Below are 23,188 nucleotides of genomic sequence, written 5' to 3'. Positions count from 1 at the left end.
CCCGCGGACCCGCCTGGCTCCGGTCACTCGGTCGGTCCGCCGCTCCGCTTCCCGTTCCTCCTCCTGGCGCCGGGCGGCGGGTGTGGGCTGGCGCCCTCCTGACCCGGAACTGCTGACGGTTCCCCACGGTCGAGCGCGTCCGACCCGAGGGTCGCTCCCCGGATCGCTCCCGCCTCCCCGCACCCAGCCCCCCGGCCCGGCCTCCGCGGCTGTCGCGGGGCTGCCGGGCGTGGGCTCCGTCCGTCCGCGGTCAGGCGGGTGAGGCGGGACGGGCGCCGCCCGCCCAGCGCCCGGGCACAGGCTCGCGGCCTCCCGGTCTCGTTCAGGCTGAGGACTGGGGGCGGCAGACGCCTCAGAGCTCGCCGCCCACCGAGTGTGCAGCCGAAGGCGACGCGCGACGGGCGAGGACGGAGAACGGCCTCGGGTGTGCGGCCGGCCGTCGGAAAATCTCGAAGGGGCGGGAGGAGTCCGGCAGGTGAGGATCGGCGCCCCACGGGGCCGAGCGCGGACCGGGCGGGTGGCAGAGGCGTCGTGGGGCTTTTCACGGTCCAGAGGGAGGGGGTTAGGAGTGGCGGCAGGAGAAAACCATCCGGGGCAAAGGGGGTCACCGAAGGGGTCACCGAAGAGAGACCGGCAGCCTGGGGTGGGGGAGGGCAGGGGCTGGGGTGAGAAGATCTGTGCGCGGGGAGTGAAGAGGAGGGCAGGTGGGACGCACACCTGATCCAAATTGCCGTTGCTTATGAGATAATTGCCATACCTGAGTCCTGCGTGAATCCTGGAGTCATCCCTGCTTTTATCTCCTTAAAAACGCATTTAAAAAAAATTGAAGTATAGTTGATTTACAATATTAGTTTCAGGTGTACAACATAGTGAGTCAATATTTTATAGATTATATGCCGTTTAAAGTTATTATCAAATATTGGCTATATTCTCTGTGCCGTACAATATATCCTTGTAGCTTCTTCTATACACAGTAGTTTGTACCTCTTAATCCCCGACCCCTATCTTGCCCCTCCCTCCTTCCCTCTCCCCGCTGGTAACCACTAGTTTGTCCTCTGTATCTGTGAGTCTGCTTCTGAAAAACAGCAATAACAAAATGCAATTTTTCTGAAGGAAAAAAAAAAGCAATTAAGAATTAAAAGATTTTTAATTTTTAGGTGCAGCTCCATTTAACCTATTGAACTCGAGACCCAGGTTTTCATATGAAGGGATGTAAATTAGCAAACCAGTCATATCCGGATTAATGATGTATCAATAAGTGGACACCCTGTAATTAAAAAATGGGACTTTGTCTAAGTCAACAAGTAATTCCCTGCTTAAAATTTGCTACCTGCACCATTGTAAAGCAATTATACTCCAATAAAGATATTAAAAAATAAAAATTTGCTACCTGAAAACAAAACAAAACAAAACAAAAACTTGTTCTGCTGGAAAGATGTAAAGTACTTTCACAAAATGAATTAAGAGATGGCTTTGCTTTTCATTGTCCTGGTTCTGACAAATAGTGGACTAGCTTTTCTGGAAGGAGTCTAGATTCACTATTTTGGTTACATTTTTAAGTCAATGCAATTCTTTTTACCCATCCACAAGTTTCTGTTGTTAACTATAAGGAGATTGATACAACTTTGTATTCTTACTTATGCTAATTTTTCGTTACAGGTGATTTTGGGGGGCACAGAAACCTTCTTTGAAGAACTTTGTACAGTGTTGAAGGATGGCAGAAGCAGTGTTGATAGATCTCTTTGGTTTGAAATTAAACTCTCAGAAAAACTGTCATCAGACATTACTAAAGACATTGAATGCTGTCCAATACCACCATGGTGCCAAGGCCAAGTTCCTTTGCATAATGTGTTGCAGTAACATCAGCTGTGACCATGATAATTGTGAATTAGAAACAAGCAATGGATTATCTGCTTTCCTGAGAGAATTTGAGACTGTTAGCAATCCCAGCATGGCTGCCTCATTGTATACCATTAAACAAAAAATTGATGAAAAAAATTTGAGCAGCATTAAGGTAATTGTGCCTGTGCACCGGAAGACATTAATGAAGGCTTTTATTGGTCAACTCTTCACTGATGTTTACAGTTTTGAGTTTGAAGATTTACAGATGACTTTGAAGGGAGGTCTTTTGAAACAGCCTACTGAAATAAACATAATCACAGCTCAAGAACTAGAAGCAATCCAGAATGAAATAGAAACATATTTGAGAAGTTTGCCAGCCCTGAAAGGAGAATTAACCATTATCACATCTCCTTTGATCCCAGGTACGTTAAACACCATCTGTTGTTTTTACTGGATGTGAAAAACCAGTCTTTCTTTACAGGTTGTTCACCTCTTTTTGCTTCTTTCTTTTGTAGACTGTTGTGAATTTATGTGTTCATTAGCATCAGTTACAACATGGGAGTGTCATGCATGGCCTTGTAGTGTCAGGGGTGTCAAGGGATAGCCACCCTAAATAAATAAATTCTCTTTATGCAAATTCAGCTTTAAGACAAATCCCCCAGCCTTCCTTTTAAATGAGATTTATGACCGTAAGCGTTTCCTGCTTAGAAATTCTGAAACCTTAACTCATTGGTGCTTTCACAGAAGAATGAAGTTTACTGTGAGCTATGTGAGCTATATGCTATTGGGATAGCAAAGACAAATGGAACAAAAGATACCCTTTGAAGAGCAATAATCCCACAGAGAAGGTAAAACAAACTCAAAGCATTATGTCGTAAGAATAGATGGAGGTATAAAGAGCTGTAGAAATCAGAAGGCAGATAAACTAACGCAGGATGAGGTGATTAGGGAAAGTCTTAATGAGAGACTGGGTTTGTAATGCTTATGGTCTTTTGTATGTCATGTTTTTAATCTTCATTGTTTATCTTCAACAGATATTTTCATACATGGCTTTACTACAAGAACAGGTGGGATATCTTACATACCAACTCTTAGCTCATTCAATCTCTTCAGTAGTTCCAAACGGAGAGATCCCAAGGCTGTTGTTCAAGAAAATCTGCGTAGGCTGGGGAATGCAGCAGGATTTAATGTGAAGAAATTTTACCGAGTAAAGGTACAATTTTGTTTCTTATTTTGGAAGATGTAAAGTATATTCTTATTTATGTATGTATGTATGTATGTATGTATGTATGTATGTATGTATGTATGGCTGTGTTGGGTCTTCATTGCTGCACGCCGGCTTTCTGTAGTTGCGATGAGCAGGGGCTACTCTTCCTTGCGGTGCGCAGGCTTCTCATTGTGGTGGCTTCTCTTGTTGTGGAGCACGGGCTGTAGGCATGCAGGCTTCTGTAGTTGTGGTGCACAGGCTCAGTAGTTGTGGCTTGCAGGCTCTAGAACGCAGGCTCAGTAGTTGTGGTGCATGGGTTTAGTTGCTCCGTGGCATGTGGGATCTTCCCGGACCAGGGATCAAACCCGTGTCTCCTGCATTGGCAGGTGGATTCCTAACCACTGTGCCACCGGGAAAGTCCCTAAAGTATATTCTTGACTCTGCTAATGACTACATGGACTTTAAATAAGTTATTTAACTTTTGCATCTAGTGTTTTATCTAAAATTTAGTATAATGTTTGTGATTATTTTTCTTAGAGCTGTATACCATAACCTAAAGATCAATTCTATGTAGATATATATATATATTTCACCTGGAGCTCCTCATGTCTAAAAGTATAGTGAATTCTCAGAGTACAGTACCACTGCCCTTTTTGATTTAGAAGGAAGATTCCTGCATGGTGGGAGAGAAAAGCCATTATTAATCAACACTAGGAGGAACTAGGGTACAACTGATGAGATAATTGTTTCTTACAGAATTCTAGCATTACTTGACTCCAGGAAAAGTAAAAATATCATTGATTTGGAAATTTAATTTCTTTCAGTAAATTAGTACTTTGTGGAAAGTACTGCGATTAGAGATTTACCCATCTCTACTGGGAGGTATTCATGATGGATGGACTATTTTGAATTTTTTAAAATGTTTGTTAAATGTAAAAGTCTGCTTTCCTTTGAGGAAAATATACAGAGATTATCACAACATAAAGTTAAATAAGTAACTTTGTTATTTTATCATATATGGACCTGATATATTTAATGAATGCTTGTAACCTTAAACTGGTTATATAATTTTGTACAAGATGCGTAGTTTCAGAAAAGCTTATGGTATGAGAAACTCTTCAGAACATTTTTTTCTCACATCTTTGGTTTTAGATTGATCATGCCAATGATGTCTGGATTATGGGAAGGAAGGAGCCTGAATCTTACGACGGAATCACCACAAATCAAAGAGGAGTCACAATAGCGGCTCTTGGTGCTGACTGTATACCGATAGTTTTTGCCGATCCTGTCAAAAAAGCATGTGGGGTTGCTCACTCTGGTAAGTGTACTTAATTAAGCATCTAGGATTTTACCAATTTTTTTGGTACAGGAAAAATTATAATTTCTTTCTGATGGACATTACAAATAGTTAATTACTACCCATGGTGGTAAGTGTAAAGATAGGGGAGAGCTAGCAGACTCTTAGGACAGGAGTAGATAAAAGGAGTCCCTAACTCAAATTATATGAATCAGAGTATAATTCCCAAAGAAAGCAGTACTTAGGCTGATTCTTGGGGTGATTTGTAGGATTTGGCTAGGTGCCAGTGTTTCTCAGCAGGGGTGCTATTAACATTTGGGGCAAGATAGTCTTACACTGCAGACCAAGTTTACTTGGCTTTTGAAATTCTTCATGACAGTAGCACTCGGAGTTGTAATAACCAAAAAAAAAAAAAAAAAAAAAAAAAAAGCCTCCATGCTTTTCAAAACACTCCCAGGGAGTTGTACTGCCTGTAGTTGAGAACCCTTGAAGTCCAGGTAATAGGGAATAGGAAGTTGAGACATGTCGGGTCGCAGAAGGTGTTTATGAAAATGCAGAAGCATGTGTAAAGGTGTGGAGGTAAGAAAAAGCAAGATATGTTTGGAAAACCGCATTTAGTTTAATATGCTGTAGTCTAGTGGCTTTAACTATTCTCTAAAGATAAGAACAAAGAATTTTTAGGTGCTGTGTTGTGTTAAGGTTATGGAATTTTGTTTTCTGGTGATTTTTAAAAAAATACTGTTTAGACTATCCAGTGGTTATGAGTCTATGTAAAATGAAGAATGATCTTTTAGATTTTCTTCTGCCTGTAAATCAGCGACTACTTTGCGTTTTAGACTATAGATAAATAAGAAAGTGGTGAATTTTTCTTTTGATCTAGCTAAAGTAATGAATGACTAGAAGTCAGTAACATTGTCAAAAGTTACTTAAAATTTGAGTCTTAGTTCCTAGATATAAAACGGGAATATTATTTGCTACTTCCTGGGTTTTGAAACATTAAATTCAAAAATATCAAAGATAAAAGAAACAGTCTTGAAAAGGAACAAAGTTAGATGTCTCACACGTCTCCATTTCAAAACTTGTTATAAGGCTACAGTAATCAAAACAGTATGTATGGTGCTGGTATAAAGACAGATGTATAGAGCAATGGAATAGAATAGACATCCCAGAAATAAACCCTTGCATATATGGTCAAATGATTTTTCACAAGATACCTAGACTGTACAATGGGGAAAGGACAGTTTCTTTAACAAATGGTACTGGGAAAACTGGATAGTCATATGCAAAAAAATAATGTTAGACCCTTATCTTATGTCATATATAAAAATTAACTCAAAATGGATCAAAGATCTACATGTAAGAGCTAAAACTCTAAAACTCATAGAAGAAAGTGTAATCGTAAATCCTTGTGATCTTGGATTAAGCAATGGTTTCTTAGATATGATGCCAAAAGCACAAGCAACAGAAGTAAAAATAGATAAATGGATTTTGTCAAAAGTAAAAACTTCTGTGTATAAAAGGACACAGTAAACAAAGTGAAAAGTCATTCCAACAGATTGAGAGTAAATATTTGCAATTCATATATCTACTAAGGAGTTAATATTCAGAATATATAAAGAACACCTACAGTTCATCAACAACAACAAAAACCAACTTGATTGAAAAATGGGTAAAGGACTTCAATAGAACATTCTCCAAAGATGATATGCAAATGTCCAACAAGCATGTGAAAAGATGCCCAACATCGCTAATAATTTGGGAAAAGCAAATCAAAACCACAGGATATCACCTCACACCCATTAGGATGGCTAATATTATAAAAAAAAGTGTTGGTGAAGAGAAATGGAAACCATAGTGCGCTGTTGGTGGCAGTATAAACTGGTGCAGCTCCTATGGAAAACAGTATGTTGGTTCCTCAAAATTTTAAAAATAGAATTATCATATTACCCAGCAATTCCATTTCTGAATATATATCCAAAAGAATTGAAAGCAGGATGTTGACAGGATATTTGCACACCCATGCTCATAGCAGAATTATTCACAATAGCTAAGAGGTGAAAGTAACCCAAGTGTCCATCCACGATTGAATGGACAAGCAAAATTCATACACTGGAATATTATTCAGCCTTAAAAAGGAAGGAAATCCTGACCCATGCTACAACACTGAATGAATCTTGAGGATATTATGCTAAGTGAAATAAGCCAGTCACAAAAAGACAAATACTATATGATTCCACTTATAGGAGGTACCTAGCGTAGTCAAATTCATACGAACAGAAAGAAGACGGGTGGTTGCCAGAGACTGGGGAAGGTGGAAAGGCCAAGTTCTTGTTTAATGGGCATAGAGTTTTAGTTTGCAAAATGAAAAAGTTCTGGAGATTGGTTGCACAGCAATGTGAATAGACTTAACGTTACTGAAGAGTACGCTTGTAAACAGTTAAAATGATAAATTTTATGTTATGTGTTTTTTCCCATGATTTTTAAAAGTGTGCATAAAAAAATGAAGGAGAGAGAGAAGACTAAGAAGATATAATTCCAGTGGAAACTGAAAGTACAGAACATTTTAAAAAGGAAGTGGAAGGGACGTCCCATTAAATGTCTCTTCTGTGTCAGGTGCTTTGTATAATATACCTCATTTAAAAACCAGTATTTTAATTAGTTAGTTGATTATTTGGCTTAATTAATTAATTTTGTGATTCATTTACTATTTCTGGACTTTGAAAAATACATAAACTGACTGCTAATTTTTAACTTAGATATAAATTATGATGAAATTTTCTTATGTTTTAACTTTGCTTATCTCTTTTTCTTCTTATTTACCAGGTTGGAGAGGTACTTTGTTAGGTGTTGCTATGGCTACAGTGAATGCTATGATAGCAGAATACGGCTGTAGTTTGGAAGACATTGTTGTTGTACTGGGGCCTTCAGTAGGACCTTGCTGTTTTACTCTTCCAAGGGAATCAGCAAAGGCATTTCATAATCTTGATCCCAGATGTGTACGGCTCTTTGGCTCACCAAATCCCTATGTTGACATCCGTAAAGCCACGAGGTATGTTTGATTTCAGTCCAGAACTGCAAGTTTGATGATTGCTTATTGCTTCTAAAATGAAGATAATTTTAGAAAACAATTAGTAACGCCAAGAAAAATTCAGGTGGCAGGTATTTAAGTAGCTGACATATACACTTACACAAAAACTAATTTTAAATATGAAATCTTTTCTCATTTAAGTTTGAATAACAGCAGTCTTCTGATCTGGTATCTCTTATTGATTTAAAAGTGAAGGAAGAAACAGTTGGCATTTAGTTTTAAGAGATCTACTTAAACTTCATATAGAAAAGTTGGCACTTTTTATAGAAAAGCATGGCACTTCACAGACATTCCTCAGCTAAATTCTCCTAAATATAATAAACTATCAGGAAACTGATATTTTTAAATTATTCCTATTCTCTAACTGGAGGAATATATTTTTCAGCAAAAGTACTAGATAATATAAATACATAGATACTTTCAAGTTTTTTATGGTCCCTTGCATTTTTGAATTTACGAAATTTTGCTATTAATAGATAATAAAAATTATTTGTCATTTCTACAAAGGAAAATTGAGGTCTGATTTGAATTGTGTTTCTTTTCCAGTCAGCAAAACCTTACCCAGATTCTGCCTCATTTAGTACATAAGTAGAAAGGATTGAAATTGATTCTTAAATGTGACCTGTGAAATAAGTGTCACTAATTTATAGTCATATTTCATACCATAAAGTGTTTGAGGAGAAGCAACTTTTCTGTGAAAAATCTGGTTAATAGAAGGAAAGGAGGCGGGAGAGTCAGATGACTACAAAGCACGCTCTGTCTGAATCAATTGAATCTTGTCTTCAAGATTCTTCTTAAATAAGTACTTGATTTTGCTTATAGAATCCTGTACCCAGATCATGTCTGCAGGACAATATGGAGGTTATACAGTTCACATATGAACTTAGGTGATTAATGGTGGTGAAATCTACCATTTCCTGACTTGTCCCTGTTCTGTAACTGAATAACAATTTGCATTGTTCCAAGCAGATCTTTCCCAGAATTCTTTTACACCAGTATCCATACTTTTTCCATATTGCTTTGGCTGTTGGTAAAATAAACCTTCTGTCTTTTGAAAAATCTTTATCCTAAGGATTCTTCTAGAACAGGGAGGAATTCTACCACAGAATATTCAGGACCAGAACCAAGATCTCAGCCTCTGTACCTCCTGTCATCCTGACAAGTTTTTCTCCCATGTCCGAGATGGCCTTAACTTTGGTACACAGATTGGCTTCATATCAATTAGAGAATGAGGTATAGTAGCTTCTCTCTCCCTGCTCCCCCTCCCTTCTCCTCCCTCTTTCCACCTTTCCCGCCCCGCATTTTAGAAAATAATTAATTATATTTAACTTTACTCCTTTATTCCTATAGGAAGAACTAATTCTCTACTTTTTAGTGAAGCAATAGTAGTAGAACAGTTAATTTTCTGTGACGTACTCTAATATAAAGAGCAGCTACTTCTTTTCCTAGTTAATGAAGAATATATTAATAAGTATATATAAAAGTATAAAAATAAAATAATTTTTTCATTAAAAAATCATGTATGTATGCCATTTAACTCTCCTATGTACTTGACACCTGTATATTTTCTTTTTTTTTTGACATCCGTATATTTTCTATCATAACATCTTTATATCTTTCTTTTTTAAATTCTTTTGATTTTTGAGAAGAAATCTTTACATAAAAGTTCTAAATTCTATAATAATAATACATACACAGACCAGACTGGTTTTACAACCAAATTTCCAGCCGATTATCTATAGTAGGAGTTGGTCAGTTTTCTTTAAAGGGCTAGATAGTACATATTTTAGGCTTTGTGCAACATGTAGTCTCTGCTCAGCTATTCAACTCTGCTTTTGTAGAGCAAAAGCAGACAGGAGCAGAAATGAATGAGTATGTCTTTGCTTCAGTAAAACTTTATTTACAAAATAAAGATTTGGTCCACAGGGTATGGTTTGCTGACACTTGAGCTACAATCATAGAGCAAGACTGAACGTAATTTCATTAAATTAGTATTTCTTAGAGATGGATTTTTTTTTTTAGTTGTACAAAAAATATTTTGTGACAGTGATTTGGCACTGACCCTTTAGCATATACCTGATTTTCTTTAAGGTTACTTTTAATTGAATTAATATTGTTTTTAGGCTTTACAATGTCTTTAACTCTTTAATATACAAAAGGCTTTGATAGATTTAGTGATTCTTACATTGATATTTTAATAGCACTACTAATGGCTTCCTCATATTTGATTTCTATGTATTTTTACAGATACTTGACTGGATTTTTGCATAACTATTTCCTGCTTCCTTCCAAACCAACTGTAAGAGAGAAATTTAGCTGTTTGATATACTTAAAACAAAAAGGATTATAATGAATAATTCATCTTTCAGATATATTTTCATTATTACCCAATGCCAAATGATTTCATTGATTCTAACAATAACTGACACAAAATCAAGATGATGTATTGGGTTGGCCAAAAGGTTTGCTCAGTTAATGAATACGTTGTTCAATAATGTTCTTGGTGAAAATGAAAAATGTGTCCTTTATTTTTACTTAAACCCAAATGAACTTTTTGGCCAACCCAATTGTTTATATGTTACACAGATAAGGATTATTCTTAAAGTTTGTACTCTGTATTTGTTACGTAAATCAGGAATAGGTCTATTCAGTTTAGTATTTATTGGGTAGCCTCTATTTGTCAAGTATTGTTTGAATCATAGGTGAAATCAAGATGAGTAATACTTTTTCCCTTTGAGTCTAATGCAGTGGAAGAGATAAACACTTCTAACACTTTAATTTTAATAGCCGAAGAGTACAGGAGAAGGGAGGATTAATTCTATGTGGAAGGCAGAATAGAGAAGGTATTACAGAGAAAATGACTTACCACATGCGCCCGAAAGATGTATAGGCTTTTGACAAATAAAGAACAACCATAACAGGTAGAGGGAATACCGTAAAGTAGGGCATGAAACTGTACATGTATAATATGTTCTGGAAAGAGAAGGGTGTGGGCAGGAGTTACTGGAAAAACAGGTTAGAAACAGATTAGTTTGGGTCTCGAATGCCATGTCAGAGAGTTTGGAGTTTATTTTCCAGGCAAAGAGTAGGCATAGAAAGCAGGAGAGTGTTTTTATGTCCTTGGCATTATATTTAACAGGATGGATTTAACTTGTGAGAGACTAAAGCAGAGAGATTAGTTAAGAGGCAGTCACGATACTTTTAAAAAGAAATAATGAAACCTGAATGCAGTGGAAATTAAAACAGAGGCAAGAGTAGATGAATTAGCGAGACATTTCAGAGATGGAATCTGCAGATCCTGTTCCTAGATCATGGAGGTAAGAGGTGAGGAAGAGTGGAGAAGTCCCTGATGCCTCCACAATCTCTGCTTGGCTGACTACCTAGAGTGGCAGCAAAGGTGGGGAGGAGGTTTGGGGCAAGGGGGAGGGATGATGAGATTGACACACAGACTGAAGTACATCCAGATGGAAATATGTGGTCAACAATTAGAAATAGAGACCAGGAACCTGGGAGGGAGTCGCAAAAAAGACAGCAATTTGGGAGTTGGCTATGCAGAGGCAATGCCCGAGTCTGCTGGAATAGGCTGTATCATCTCCGTAGAAACATAGAGTGAGAAAAAAGGAGGTCCAAGGATGAAACCTCATGCAACACTTGCATTTGGAGAGCCAGAAGCTGAACCAGTCAAGAAGATTAATCCTGGAAGAAAAAACATATATATAGTCATTTTGGAGAAAGAAGCCAGCATAGATATGAGAGGTACTCAAAAAGAAATCTTCAGGGAGTTCCCTGGTTGCCTAGTGGTTAGGATTTGGCGCTTTCACTATGGAGGCCCGGGTTTGATCCCTGGTCAGCATCCTGCTTGCTGTGCAGCATGGCCAAAATACAAAAATAAGTAAGTAAAGTAAGTAAGTAAAAAAAAAAAAAAAAAAAAGAAATCTTCAGAGAGAAAATAAAATGAGAAGAAACCAATGGATTAACCATGTTGAGCTGTTCTATAGGTCATGGTGGTGGAGTCAGATTTCAGTTCTTTGAGGAAGAGGATGCACCAGTGTCAACCCTTCTTCGCTAGTATTTATTGGAGAAAATAAAGCACCGAGGGCTGTATTTTGAAGCATGGGGTGTGTGTGTGTGTATATATATATATATATTTGGGAGGGGGGATGAGTAGTCTTAAGTGTATTTGTAGGCTGAAGAAGGGAGTTAGGCTGTTTTCACTTGGGAAAAATGGTATGTATGGTACATATTTTTAATGTGAATTGTCACATTATACCTTAAAAAGATTTCTTATTTCATACATATATTTCTTACCTGAATATGCAGAAAATTACACTTGTTTGGTACTTATAAAGGACTTTCAAGTCCATTACCTCATTTTACCTTTACAGGTACCCTGAAGTACATGTCAGATGCCATTCCTTTTATTCAGATGAGAAAACTGAGCCTCGTTGAGGTAGAGGCTAAAATCACATAATTTGTGATAAAGTAAGATTTGAACCCACATCTTGTGACTCCAAATATCATTTCAGATTTTAGAGTTAATCAGAGCTATCTAAATTAAATGTTTACAACTTTTTGTTAATATCACGTATCCATCCACTCAGTCAAAATTTTGTTGAGGTGCTAGGGTAGGTTAAAAATTATAGTTATGGCCCTCAAGATATTTAATATCCAGTGAAAGGTGACATTCAATAAAGCAACAATTTTAATACTGTGATATGTGTTGTAAGGTTGTTTAATTCTTTTATGTAACTCATAGCTCAGTGTGAAATTTATATAAAATACCTCATTTCTTCCAATTTAGGGAAGGCATTAAATACAAATCATGGGACAAACTCATGCAATCAAACTCATGTAAAATACTCTTGTTTCATGATAACAATAAGATTAAGGAATAATTCCATTGAGAAAGATGGATAATTTTCCAGTTCTTCACTGTATATTATTTTGTTGAATGCAGAGTATTAGGCAGCCATGTTTTACTTTATGTACCAAAATACTCCAAAACCAAGTAAAAATTATGTTTGATTATCTATGATTTTGTATTATCTGTGTTAAAGCATAGAATGAAAAGTTGTCTCCTTGCTGTTTTACTGAGTGAAAAGTATTGATTCAGTAACTCAAAAACAGAATGTTTGTTGTTAAATAGTCATATCTTATTGCCTCTACAAGATCTCTCTCACTTTTAAGCATTTGTATATAGGTTTCTGGGACTTTCAGGGTGTAACTACAATGATGACTTTTAATAAGTTTTGTTCTGTTTTCAATCTAAGCACTACTACTAACTGCACTTAGAAGATATAAGTTGTCATTTTAGTAAGACGATAAATTAAGTTTGTAAATCAGAGTGCATGACATGATTTTTTAGAGGTACTAATTAGCAAACTAAAATTTATCTAATTGTAATTTTAAATTCTGAAGAGTAGCATAGTGATTAAATATGCTATACTCCATTGCTTTATAAAGCAAAGGAAAAAATGGTCTTTCCACTAGGAGGTAGTATTTCTACAAGTAGCTCTGCTCTGTTTCTTGGTATAAAGTTGAACCAATCTTAATCTCTGTATTTATTTGTACAAAACACATATATGGCTCTTACTTTAGATGCAACTTATTATAGTTCAAGTTAGGTAAAAACATTTAGGAATCCTCACCTACCTGGGTCTCACTTCTACAGAATCTCCAGTAACTGCTTTTCTGTAAGTAGATTGGGGGGTGGGGGGGGGATTCAAAGAAGCTTATTCTGTGTCACATGACAAAAACATAAATGATACCCATGGATTCAGAAGCTGGAAATAAGAGGACAGTGACATATGAACTCATTTTATATCTCAAAGTGGGATTTGATACTTGTTTTCACTCAGTTGTCCTAAAGTTGTACTTCCGATGTATCCATCTTTTTATGTGAACTCTTAGAGAGTGCCACCAATCTTAGACATGGATCTGTGTGTGTGTGCTAAATGGTAAACAAGAAATATGTGCCATGTATGGTACATAGCCTCTTTGCCCCAGCTAACGTAAAGTCACACAAAATACATTGGATGCAGTGGAATCATAGATTTCCCTCTATAAAGATTTTGTAAATCGGGCAGTAAAGAATGGAAGCGTGGTCCTTATGCTCACTGCATGTGTTTATGGGAACTCTGGTCTAGAGCACGTCCATTTCCATTGTAGGCAGTGTTTTCAAACTTGACTTGTGATTTCAAAGATGAGGCAGCTGCTGTAAGTAATGCATTGTTCTGTGCGAGGTCATTGCTTAATGAAGGAAAAAGAAATCTGCCAGTACTGCTTTTTCTGGATTAATGCATTTGGTTTGGACTCACAATGATCACATGTCAGTTGTGTGGAGACAAACTTCTCATACTCTCCGTAGATGCATTTTCTTTGTAGAGAAAGAAATGCTTACATCATGCTCCCTGTGTCTGTGCCAACTGCCTGAGGTGAGCTATGTCCTTTCTGTATCTGGAGCAGGCTTTTTGTTTTATGTAGTTCTCAAAAGGCTGGGGTGTCCAGTTACTGTATCTTATTAAACAATTAAAATTTCTAGCAGATTCAATAGCTCAAAATACCACATTCCTTTCTAACAACAACAAAAAGGGAACTCTCATTCCCTGAGAAACATCTGTAGAAAATAGACCTGTTCATGGTGACAACTGAGTTTTGAATTTTTATTATCCTTTATTTTCTTCTTATTTATTTTTGCATCACACATTGCTACAGTTTACATCTTACCAGTGCTTCCCTATTATTTCACTTTCCTTAAGTACTTGTTTTAGTCTGAATCTAATCAAACTCTAGAGCTAATTATCAATGTATAAGAAATATGGGGGAGGGAGGATTAAGTTAAAGGATACCACAAATTTGGGGCGGTAAAAAAGTGATCCACTTTTTGAAACTGGTCAAGAATTTTAAAAAGGATGGGAGATAACAGCCAAAACCAATATGTCAACTATACTTCAATAAAATTTTTTTAAATAAAAAAATAAAGTGGCTATATCATTTTACCAAAGAAAAGATAGGAGGGGGACTATTCTGGATTAAAATAGATTTATTAGACCTAACAGTCCCATGAAATGAGTGGGCCTAGTTTGGATTCCAATGAGAAGAAATAAACTATAGAACATATTTTTGAGACAATTGGGAGAAATTTGAATATGATCTAGGTATTAAATGATGCCAGGAATTATCAGTTTTTCTAGAGGTTAATGATATTGAAGTTCTGTAAAAAATATCTATGTTGATCTGTATTGAACTATGTAGGAGTAAACTGATGTGTTACATGCCAGTTGCTACCAAATGTTTCAATAATAATAATAATGATAGTAATAATAAGGATATGATGCAAACATGGCGAAATCTTGAATTGTTAAACCCGAGCGATGGTTATCTGGGGTTTCATTGTACTGTTTTCTCTACTTTGGTGAATGTTTGAAATTTAGCCATAATTTTTAAAAATTTAAACTTCTTGCACTGCTAGTAATATTTAAAGTAACATTTTTGTTTAGAAAAAGTATGTACACATTTCAGTTTTCTTTATTAAAGCAGAAGATGAACATTGTCAACTCATTCTTTTATATGCATGGTGTGGGGAGTGGAGAGGAGAAAGCAAACATATCTGACTGTTGGATTCTTGTTTAAATGAAGAATATGAGAATTATATGCCATTTATATTAACACAGGAGGTCTATAATTCACAAAATAGGAAACAATAAGGAGCCATACTTTTCTGCTAAATAACTATCCTAAAATAATAAGCTTACTTTTACATTTTCTATTATATTAAGTGGAATCTGGTTGGTGTGATGATTCCTTTAATGAAAAACTACATGGAACTTCCATCCTCTGGCATAAGAATAGTCTAGACTAGAATAAAAGTGTATGGCTTAATAGCAGTTTATGGTAAAAGTTAGTGTTTTTCAATGAGAATTAATGGGACTGCCAAAAAACCTCATGGGATCCCAGGTTGCCATATAGAAGTATACTTCTAGAATGAGCAAAGCAATGTTTCTATTCTGTTCTAAATTGATTAGACCATACTTGGGGTATTGTAGTACATTTTGGGAAGTACCCCTTAAACAAGGTCAGAGAAAAGCAATACTAATGGTGAGGGGGCCCAAAGCCAGATTATGGGAGGGATGCTCAAAGGGACTAGAAATGATTAGCTTGGAGAAAAGAAGTCACAGTGGAATTTAAACAACACACCATAGATATTTGAAGTACAGAATGCTGACGGAATAGAAAAAAATAGAACAAATTAGTGGAAATTATAGGAAGACTGATTCTGGATTAGTATGAATGTTGAGAAAGGCTATCTGCCATGGGCCTTAAGTACTCCAGGGAGGCCCTGTTTGCTCTTTTTTTTCCAGGACATTTATCAGGGTTGTGTTTGCAGCAAGCAATCTTGAGGGATAGGTTAAGATACCATTTTGGAGAAAAGGCAGACTTGCTTACCACTTATTATAAAAGTGAATTCCCCAAGCTCAGTGTTCTTAACCTAGGACAAAAACCTACCGTGTGCATAGAATACACCTGAGCCCCTCTTTGGTGCCCCCATGGGACTTGGAGGGAAGGGAACTAACTCAAGATATGATGTTTATCCTACTTGTTAACTATGAATAATGAAATCTTTTGTCTCTAACTCAGTCATCTCACATCTTCTGCCAACACTGGTGAAACAGTGATAGATTAATTTATTAGCTCATAGGTAGGATTAGATCGATAAATCCCAGATCCAACAAAGGAGAAGCACACTAGTTCGTGGGTTCCCTATTGAGAGGTGTTCAAGTGAATGGATAAACCTCTATTTAGGATACTGCATAAACACAGCAAAAACCAAAGCCCCAGACTAGTTTTCCTTAGACATTCAATGTCATGCCAATTGCATAAATTTTATTTTTCTTTTTAGGAAAGACAGTATATAAGTTTAGACTTGTCTGTAGAATACCAGAAGATTCTTATTGAGTTACTCCAAGAGAATGTTGCTATGCCCCTCCAAGTTGAACCACTAGGAAATCCCTATATAAACATGGCCTCAATACATATTTAAATGACCCAACTTCACCCATTGTCTCTATGTATCCCTAATCTCATATTCTTTATTTGCCTTCAGATGAAGGGAGACTCAAAATTATTATGCCAAAGATGTAATGCATCTCTGATTTCACGTCAGAGCTTTTAGCACCCTGGGGAGTCAAGACTGGAATCTCGAATCTCTGCCTTGACAGCCCTCTTTCTGCCCTATGACAAGTTAAGTATCTCTGACTTGTCTTATTGGAAATTCATGAACATAAGTTTTATTAGCATTAATGAAACTTTAGTATCTAATGTGGTGGTAAGCACACTCAATATTTTTCTTTCATTGCTGAAAGCCTTTCATAATATTTACCAGAATACTTTGAAAAATGTGTATTAAAATCTAGTCTGGCTTTCTGAATGAGTGGTGTGATTCAGGTTTGGATCACATATGATATCACTGAACATAAAGTTTTAACACTAGCATCATGGTGATAACCTCTCACAGTCTTCCTTTGTCTTTTCCTTTGCATATGATTTGTGCATCATGCACATTCATCCACTGGGTGGCAATGTGTACTCAAGAATGTTTACTGTTTCTAGTTCCCTCAGTCTAACTGAAATTAAGCCATCAAACTTTTATTTGGAAAATTGTCATTGTATCAAATCTTAAGAAACAATATTGCCTGAATTCAAGCTTCTACCTACAGAGATTTTAATAATGTTAATACTTCCTACCATTTACTTTCAACCACATTCTTCTCCCAATATGTTCACAGGCCACACATTTGCAAAATAGATGATCCCTCATGCTCTTCTCAATCCACGCCATTTTATAATTATTCATACCTCACTCCTTAAATACACACATGCCCCTTCTATGTTCCCCTAAACTATATTCTGACCCCAACACTCTTAGTTCCCCACCTCTCATTTCTGTGGCTCTTGCCTGACAATGAATTTTCCCCTTTTCCATTTTGTTTCTTAAATACCACATCTCCTTCACAGTGAAATCAAGAGACACATCATTAAGCTCCTATATAACATAGTATACATGCTCTCTGGTTCTGTACTACATCCTAGATAAGGAGAGCAGATTCAGGAGATGCATTTATTCTTGGGAACTCCTGTAGTTCCCTTTCACTTGACTTAATTGTCCAAAATGCAGAATAATACTAATTAACTAGCTCTATGTAAGATTCATCTTCAAGTTAAGAGAGGGAAAAACTTCCAAGAAATTAAATTGTATATCAAGTGTGATTACAACATGAGAAAACCCACAAAACTTTATATATTTTTTTAAAATTGAAAATAAAAGGGCTTCCCTGGTGGCGCAGTGGTTGAGAATCTGCCTGCCAATGCGGGGGACGCGGGTTCGAGCCCTGGTCTGGGAGGATCCCGCGTGCCACGGAGCAGCTGGGCCCGTGAGCCACAATTGCTGAGCCTGCGCCTCTGGAGCCTGTGCTCCGCAACAAGAGAGGCCGCGATGGTGAGAGGCCCGCGCACCGCGATGAAAAGTGGCCCCCACTTGCCGCACTGGAGAGGGCCCTCGCGCAGAAGCGAAGACCCAACACAGCCATAGATAAATAAATAAATAAAATAATTTTTAAAAAAAATTGAAAATAAAATAGTAGTAATAGTAGTTGCATTAGATGGTGAGATTATGAAAACTTTTGTTTCCCCTTTCTGCTCTTCTGTATTTTTCTATATTTTCTATTTTTTCTCTATATTTTAATGAACTATACTTTTTTGAAAAGAAAAAATAATATCTAACTGTGCCTAAACCATATTTTATCTTTCTCTTTCCTGGATTGAAAACCTCCTTTTTCTTTCACATATCCTTGGCTGTCTAATTTTCCAAAAGGTACTTAATAATATTTTGACGTTTCCTTGAATCTCCACATGGTGCTGAGTGTGATGGGAGGTTTGGCTCATGCTGTCTTTTTTTAAAAACAATCTTTATTTTAGCATAGTTTTTAGACTTACAGAAAATTGTAAAAACCCCCTGTACCCCACATCCACTTTTCCCTATTACTAACATCTTACATTAGTTTGGTACATTTGTTGCAATTAATGAACCAATATTGATACAATATTGTTAACTAAAGTTCATACCTTATTCAGATTTCCTTTGTTTTCATGTCCTTTTTTCTGTTCCAGGATCCTATCCAGGACACCACATTACATTTAGTCATCATATCTCCTTAGGCTCCTCTTGGGTGTGACAGTTTCTCAAGCTTTCCTTATTTTTTCATGACCTCAGCAGCTTTGAGGAATACTGGTTAGTTATTTTGTAGAATGCCCCTCAACTGGGATTTCTCTGATGTGTTTTTATTGAATAGACTTGGATTATGGACATTGGGGAAGAAGACCACAGAGGTGAAGTCATATCAAGGGTAAGTACTATCAGCATGACTTAGCACCATTGATCACCTTGCTGAGGTAGTGTTTGTCAGGTTTCTCTATGATAAAGTCACTCTTTCATTCCTCCTTTCCATGCTTTACTCTTTGGTGGTGTGTACACAGCTACATTTAGTAGGGAATTATGTTCCACCTCTGTGAAGGGAGAGTATCTACATAAATAATTTGAAAATTTTCTGCACAGATTTATCTACTCGCCTCCCTTTATTATTTATTCAATAATTTATTTATATCCAAAGGAAACAAAAACACACATGCACCCCAATGTCCATAGCAGCGCTATTCACAATAGCCAAGATATGGAAGCAACCTAAGTGTCCATCCATGAATGGATAAAGAAGATGTGGTACGTATATACCGTGGAATACTACTCAGCCATAAAAAAGAATGAAATAATGTCATTAGCAGCAATATAGGTGGATTTAGAGATTATCATACTAAATGAAGACAAACACAAATATCATACGATATCATTCATATGTGGAATCTAAAAAATAAAGTGAACGAATGAATATAACAAACGGGACAGACTCACAGATAAAGAGAACAAACTAGTGGTTACTGGTGGGGAGAGGGAAGGGGGGAGGGGCAAGATAGGGGTAGGGGATTAAGAGGTACAAACTACTATGTATAAAATAAATAAGCTACAGGATATATTGTACAACACAGGGAATGTAGTCAATATTTTATAATAACTTTAAATGGAGTATAATCTGTAAAAATTTTGAATCACTATGTTGTACACTTGAAACTAAAATATTGTAAATCAACTAAATATTTCAATTAAAAACAAAATTCAGTCATCCCCAATGAATCTTTCTGTACTTTTAGTACTGATATGTAGCTTCTCTTCAGGCCCTACTTAGAGATTCTACATACACCAACACAGACCCAGAGATCTGGTGACTTTCTTAGGTCACCCCGCAGTTAATAGTATGGAACCGGATGCCTACTCACTTGACCTTCGACCTTCAGATCAGAGCTCTTTTCACCACAGAGCTTTGCCTCATTTAATAATTGATTTATACATTTAGCTCATTCATTTGTTCAACAAAAAATGCCTGAGTAGGGCTTCCCTGGTGGCGCAGTGGTTGAGAATCTGCCTGCCAATGCAGGGGACACGGGTTCGAGCCCTGGTCTGGGAAGATCCCACATGCCGCAGAGCGACTAGGTCTGTGAGCCACAATTACTGAGCCTGCGCGTCTGGAGCCTGTGCTCCGCAACAAGAGAGGCCGCGATAATGAGAGGCCCGCGCACCGCGATGAAGAGTGGCCTCCACTTGCCACAACTAGGGAAAGCCCTCGCACAGAAACTAAGACCCAACACAGCCATAAATAAATAAATAAATAAATAAATAAATAAATAAATAAATAAATAAATAAAACTACAGATTCCTTGACCCTACCATCAGCTTGATTAAATCAGAATTAAAAAAAAAAAAAAAAAAGCCTGAGTAGCTGCTTCATACCTGACACTGTGCTAGGATTTGCAGGTACCTACAAATTTGGAGAGTTTATACCACTTTAAATAGAACCTAAAATTGGGTAAACTGCCACCAGGTGGCGTAAACCCTCAGACTGGCAAGGATATTTGTAAGTAATTTGTAGGTAACCATTCAGTTTTTTCTCTTAGACATTTTTTCAAATTCAGATGGTGAGAACTGGTCTAAATGTGTAATCCAGGTTTATCATGTTCTGCAAAGGTGCAGCCAATCTTCCAGCCTCCCAGGCAGAAATCTTTGAGTTATTTTTGTTTCATTTCATGTTTTACTTACTGAGTCACTGCTTGTTCAAACTGGCTTCTTCCCTTACCTATAGCCCCTTCATAAAAATCTCCAATTTAGAAGTGTCAGGGTAAAAACACCCTGGTCTGGTCTCAGCCTACTGCAATTTCACTGCTGCTTCTGAGCCTTTGCTCCTGATGTTCTCTTTCCCTGAAATTCCTCCTTTAAACTCTTTCATCACTGACTCACCCATGTTCAGCAAACATTTGAGTAGTCATGGTGATTGGTAATATATGAAGTCCCAAACTACATACTGTCTCCACATACTGCTGTGTTCCTCCCTACCGTTCTGAGGGTAGAGGATATCTAGTTGGTAAAATTGGTGTATGAACAAATATATTGAAAACATTTACCAGGCACAGTGGTGACAAAAGTATCAGCCTTGCAGAGATGGTCAAGAAAGAAATTGGCCCCTGGGTTAGGACTGAAGTTAACTCAAACAGTGTAAATGGATACAGAGTTAAAGATTGTTTTACATAGTGAGATGAAATGGCATGGTATTTCAAAGTCTGACAATTTTAGCATAGGTAGAAGGTATGATGTATGTAGGCAAATGCTCAAAGTTGGTATGAAAAAGAAAGGCAGGGGTCAGATTATGAGGCCCTTTGAATGACACGCAAAAACGTTAGGACTTTATGCTTTAGACATTAAGAGTCATTATAATATTTAGAAAGGAAGATGACACAAACATTTGCATTTTAGAAAGATCATCTGCAGCTGTATGTGGCATGGATTGGAGAGAGGTGAGACCAGATATAAGGTAACCAGTTAGGAAATGACCATAGAGCCTGGGTGGAGAAACTAAGGCCTGAACCAAGGAAGAAACTGTCTGAAGGAGATGCAGGGATGAATCTGAGATTCAACAGAATTTGATGAGGAATCAAATATGAGAGTAAGAAGAGTGCTGGGTAACCACCAGTATCCTGATTTAGGTCACTGGGTGAGTGGTGATGTCATTAAGCAGGATAGAGGATACACGAGGCTGAGCAGTTTTTAGGTGGTGGTGGTAATGAATGTCTTGAGTCTACTTTGGGACATATTATCTGATTATTTGCACTAATCAACTTCATACATTATTAACACACAGGTTAGAACAAAAAGTCTCTGTAAAGAAAAATCTCCTACTACCACTCATCAATCTAATCAATATGCAGTCAAAAATATTTTAGAAGGGCTTCCCTAGTGGCGCAGTGGTTGAGAATCTGCCTGCCAATGCAGGGGACACGGGTTCGAGCCCTGGTCTGGGAAGATCCCACATGCTGCGGAGCAGCTGGGCCCGTGAGCCACAATTACTGAGCTTGTGCGTCTGTAGCCTGTGCTCTGCAACAGTGAGAGGCCCGTGCACGGCGATGAAGAGTGGCCCCCGCTTGCCACAACTAGAGAAAGCCCTCACACAGAAACGAAGACCCAACACAGCCATAAATAAATAAATTAATTAATTAATGAAAAAAAAAAAAAAAGAAAGCAACTATTCAAGCAGAGATGATCAAATGGACATTTTACAGGGGAGATGGTTTGAATGTGATCTTAAAAGTGGCTAAGCTTTGGGTGGATGAAGGTGTGAAGGAAGGCTACTCTGAAAGGCATGAGAACAGGGAAATGCAAAGGTTTCCTGTCTGAGAATACAAGGGTATAAGGGTATTGGGGCCAAGCTACTTATGTCAGAGCAATCAGTAGTCTTTAAAAAAAAAAAAAAAAAATCTTAGGAGTTAAGTGAATGGATCTTGTGGAACACATATTCCAAACTTTCCAAGACAGTTTCACTTCCTACAGTATTATTCTTTTTAATAAACACGAGTCATTAAATATATAAATTTAAGATGATTTAATTTTTTATCTCTTGTAAGACTTTTCTCATAAGTAAGTTCATAAATTATTAAAAGGTTTAAGGTATGAGTCCTGCTAGTTAGGAATCTGCAGACTAATCCAGACGAAGAACTCAACACCCAGTGAAGAACCGCTTAGTGGTAAACTGTGTTGGTGTAAGGGTTCGTGGTGCATCCAGAAAGTGGCTGTCATTTTGGACAGAGAGGGCTGTGCTGAGGAGAGGCTGGAACTGCAGCAAAGCTCTGAAGAATGAACAGTATCTGAAAGTCAGACATTGAGTGAGGAGAGCAGCCTTAGGAAAGGAATCAAATTGGAAATAACCTCAACGTGTCCACGGGAGATGGAGGACCATGGCCTATCTATCTTGATTAGTCTTTTGACTCAGCCACAGAGACAGGCTGCTAGGTGGTGTGACTCCTGTTTCTGCCTTCCTATATCCAGCTCCTCTTCACTTTGTGATCATTTTTCTAAGGTATAATGAAAATTTCTAGTTGTGTGGTTTCCAAGGTTTTTTTTTTTCATTCCCTTCCTGACTTGTTCCCATTTCCATCTCATTCTGAATTTTAGCTTTTCTTTTTAAAAATTTTTTTATTTTTATTATTATTTTTTAACCTCTTTATTGGAGTATAATTGCTCCACAATGGTGTGTTAGTTTCTGCTTCATAACAAAGTGAATCAGCTATACATATACATATATCCCCATATCTCCTCCCTCTT

The 23,188-nt window shown here is 37.4% G+C and overlaps 2 protein-coding genes across 5 annotated transcripts in view; one reads left to right on the top strand and one right to left on the bottom strand.

The window, feature by feature from the left end:
- Positions 1 to 506, bottom strand: part of CCDC122 (coiled-coil domain containing 122) — a 35,126-nt gene extending 34,620 nt beyond the window's left edge. Inside the window, exon 1 of one of the 4 annotated variants that reach the window (XM_059902673.1) lies at positions 10 to 506. The gene's annotated coding sequence lies outside the window, so the exon portion shown is untranslated. The remainder of the gene's footprint in view (positions 1 to 9) is intronic. The other 3 variants (XM_059902675.1, XM_059902667.1, XM_059902671.1) reach the window with 3 other exon arrangements.
- Positions 2 to 14,981, top strand: LACC1 (laccase domain containing 1). Its single transcript, XM_059902666.1, has 7 exons — positions 2 to 475; positions 1,660 to 2,264; positions 2,877 to 3,055; positions 4,202 to 4,367; positions 7,170 to 7,395; positions 8,507 to 8,667; positions 9,682 to 14,981. Exons 2-6 carry the CDS (start codon positions 1,715 to 1,717, stop codon positions 8,664 to 8,666), a joined length of 1,281 nt encoding a protein of 426 aa, XP_059758649.1. The 5' UTR covers positions 2 to 475; positions 1,660 to 1,714; the 3' UTR covers position 8,667; positions 9,682 to 14,981.
- Positions 14,982 to 23,188: the final 8,207 nt, after the last annotated feature.

The sequence above is a fragment of the Balaenoptera ricei genome, chromosome 18, assembly GCF_028023285.1.
Source record: "Balaenoptera ricei isolate mBalRic1 chromosome 18, mBalRic1.hap2, whole genome shotgun sequence".
Lineage (NCBI taxonomy): Eukaryota > Metazoa > Chordata > Mammalia > Artiodactyla > Balaenopteridae > Balaenoptera > Balaenoptera ricei.
This window is presented reverse-complemented; position numbering and strand designations above follow the sequence as displayed.

Coding starts and splice junctions, on each gene's coding strand:
- LACC1 (XM_059902666.1), top strand. CDS start 1,715: ATGGCAGAAGCAGTGTTGATAGATCTCTTTGGTTTGAAATTAAACTCT. Junction 2,265..2,876: donor CACATCTCCTTTGATCCCAG/GTACGTTAAACA, acceptor TATCTTCAACAG/ATATTTTCATACATGGCTTT. Junction 4,368..7,169: donor ATGTGGGGTTGCTCACTCTG/GTAAGTGTACTT, acceptor CTTATTTACCAG/GTTGGAGAGGTACTTTGTTA.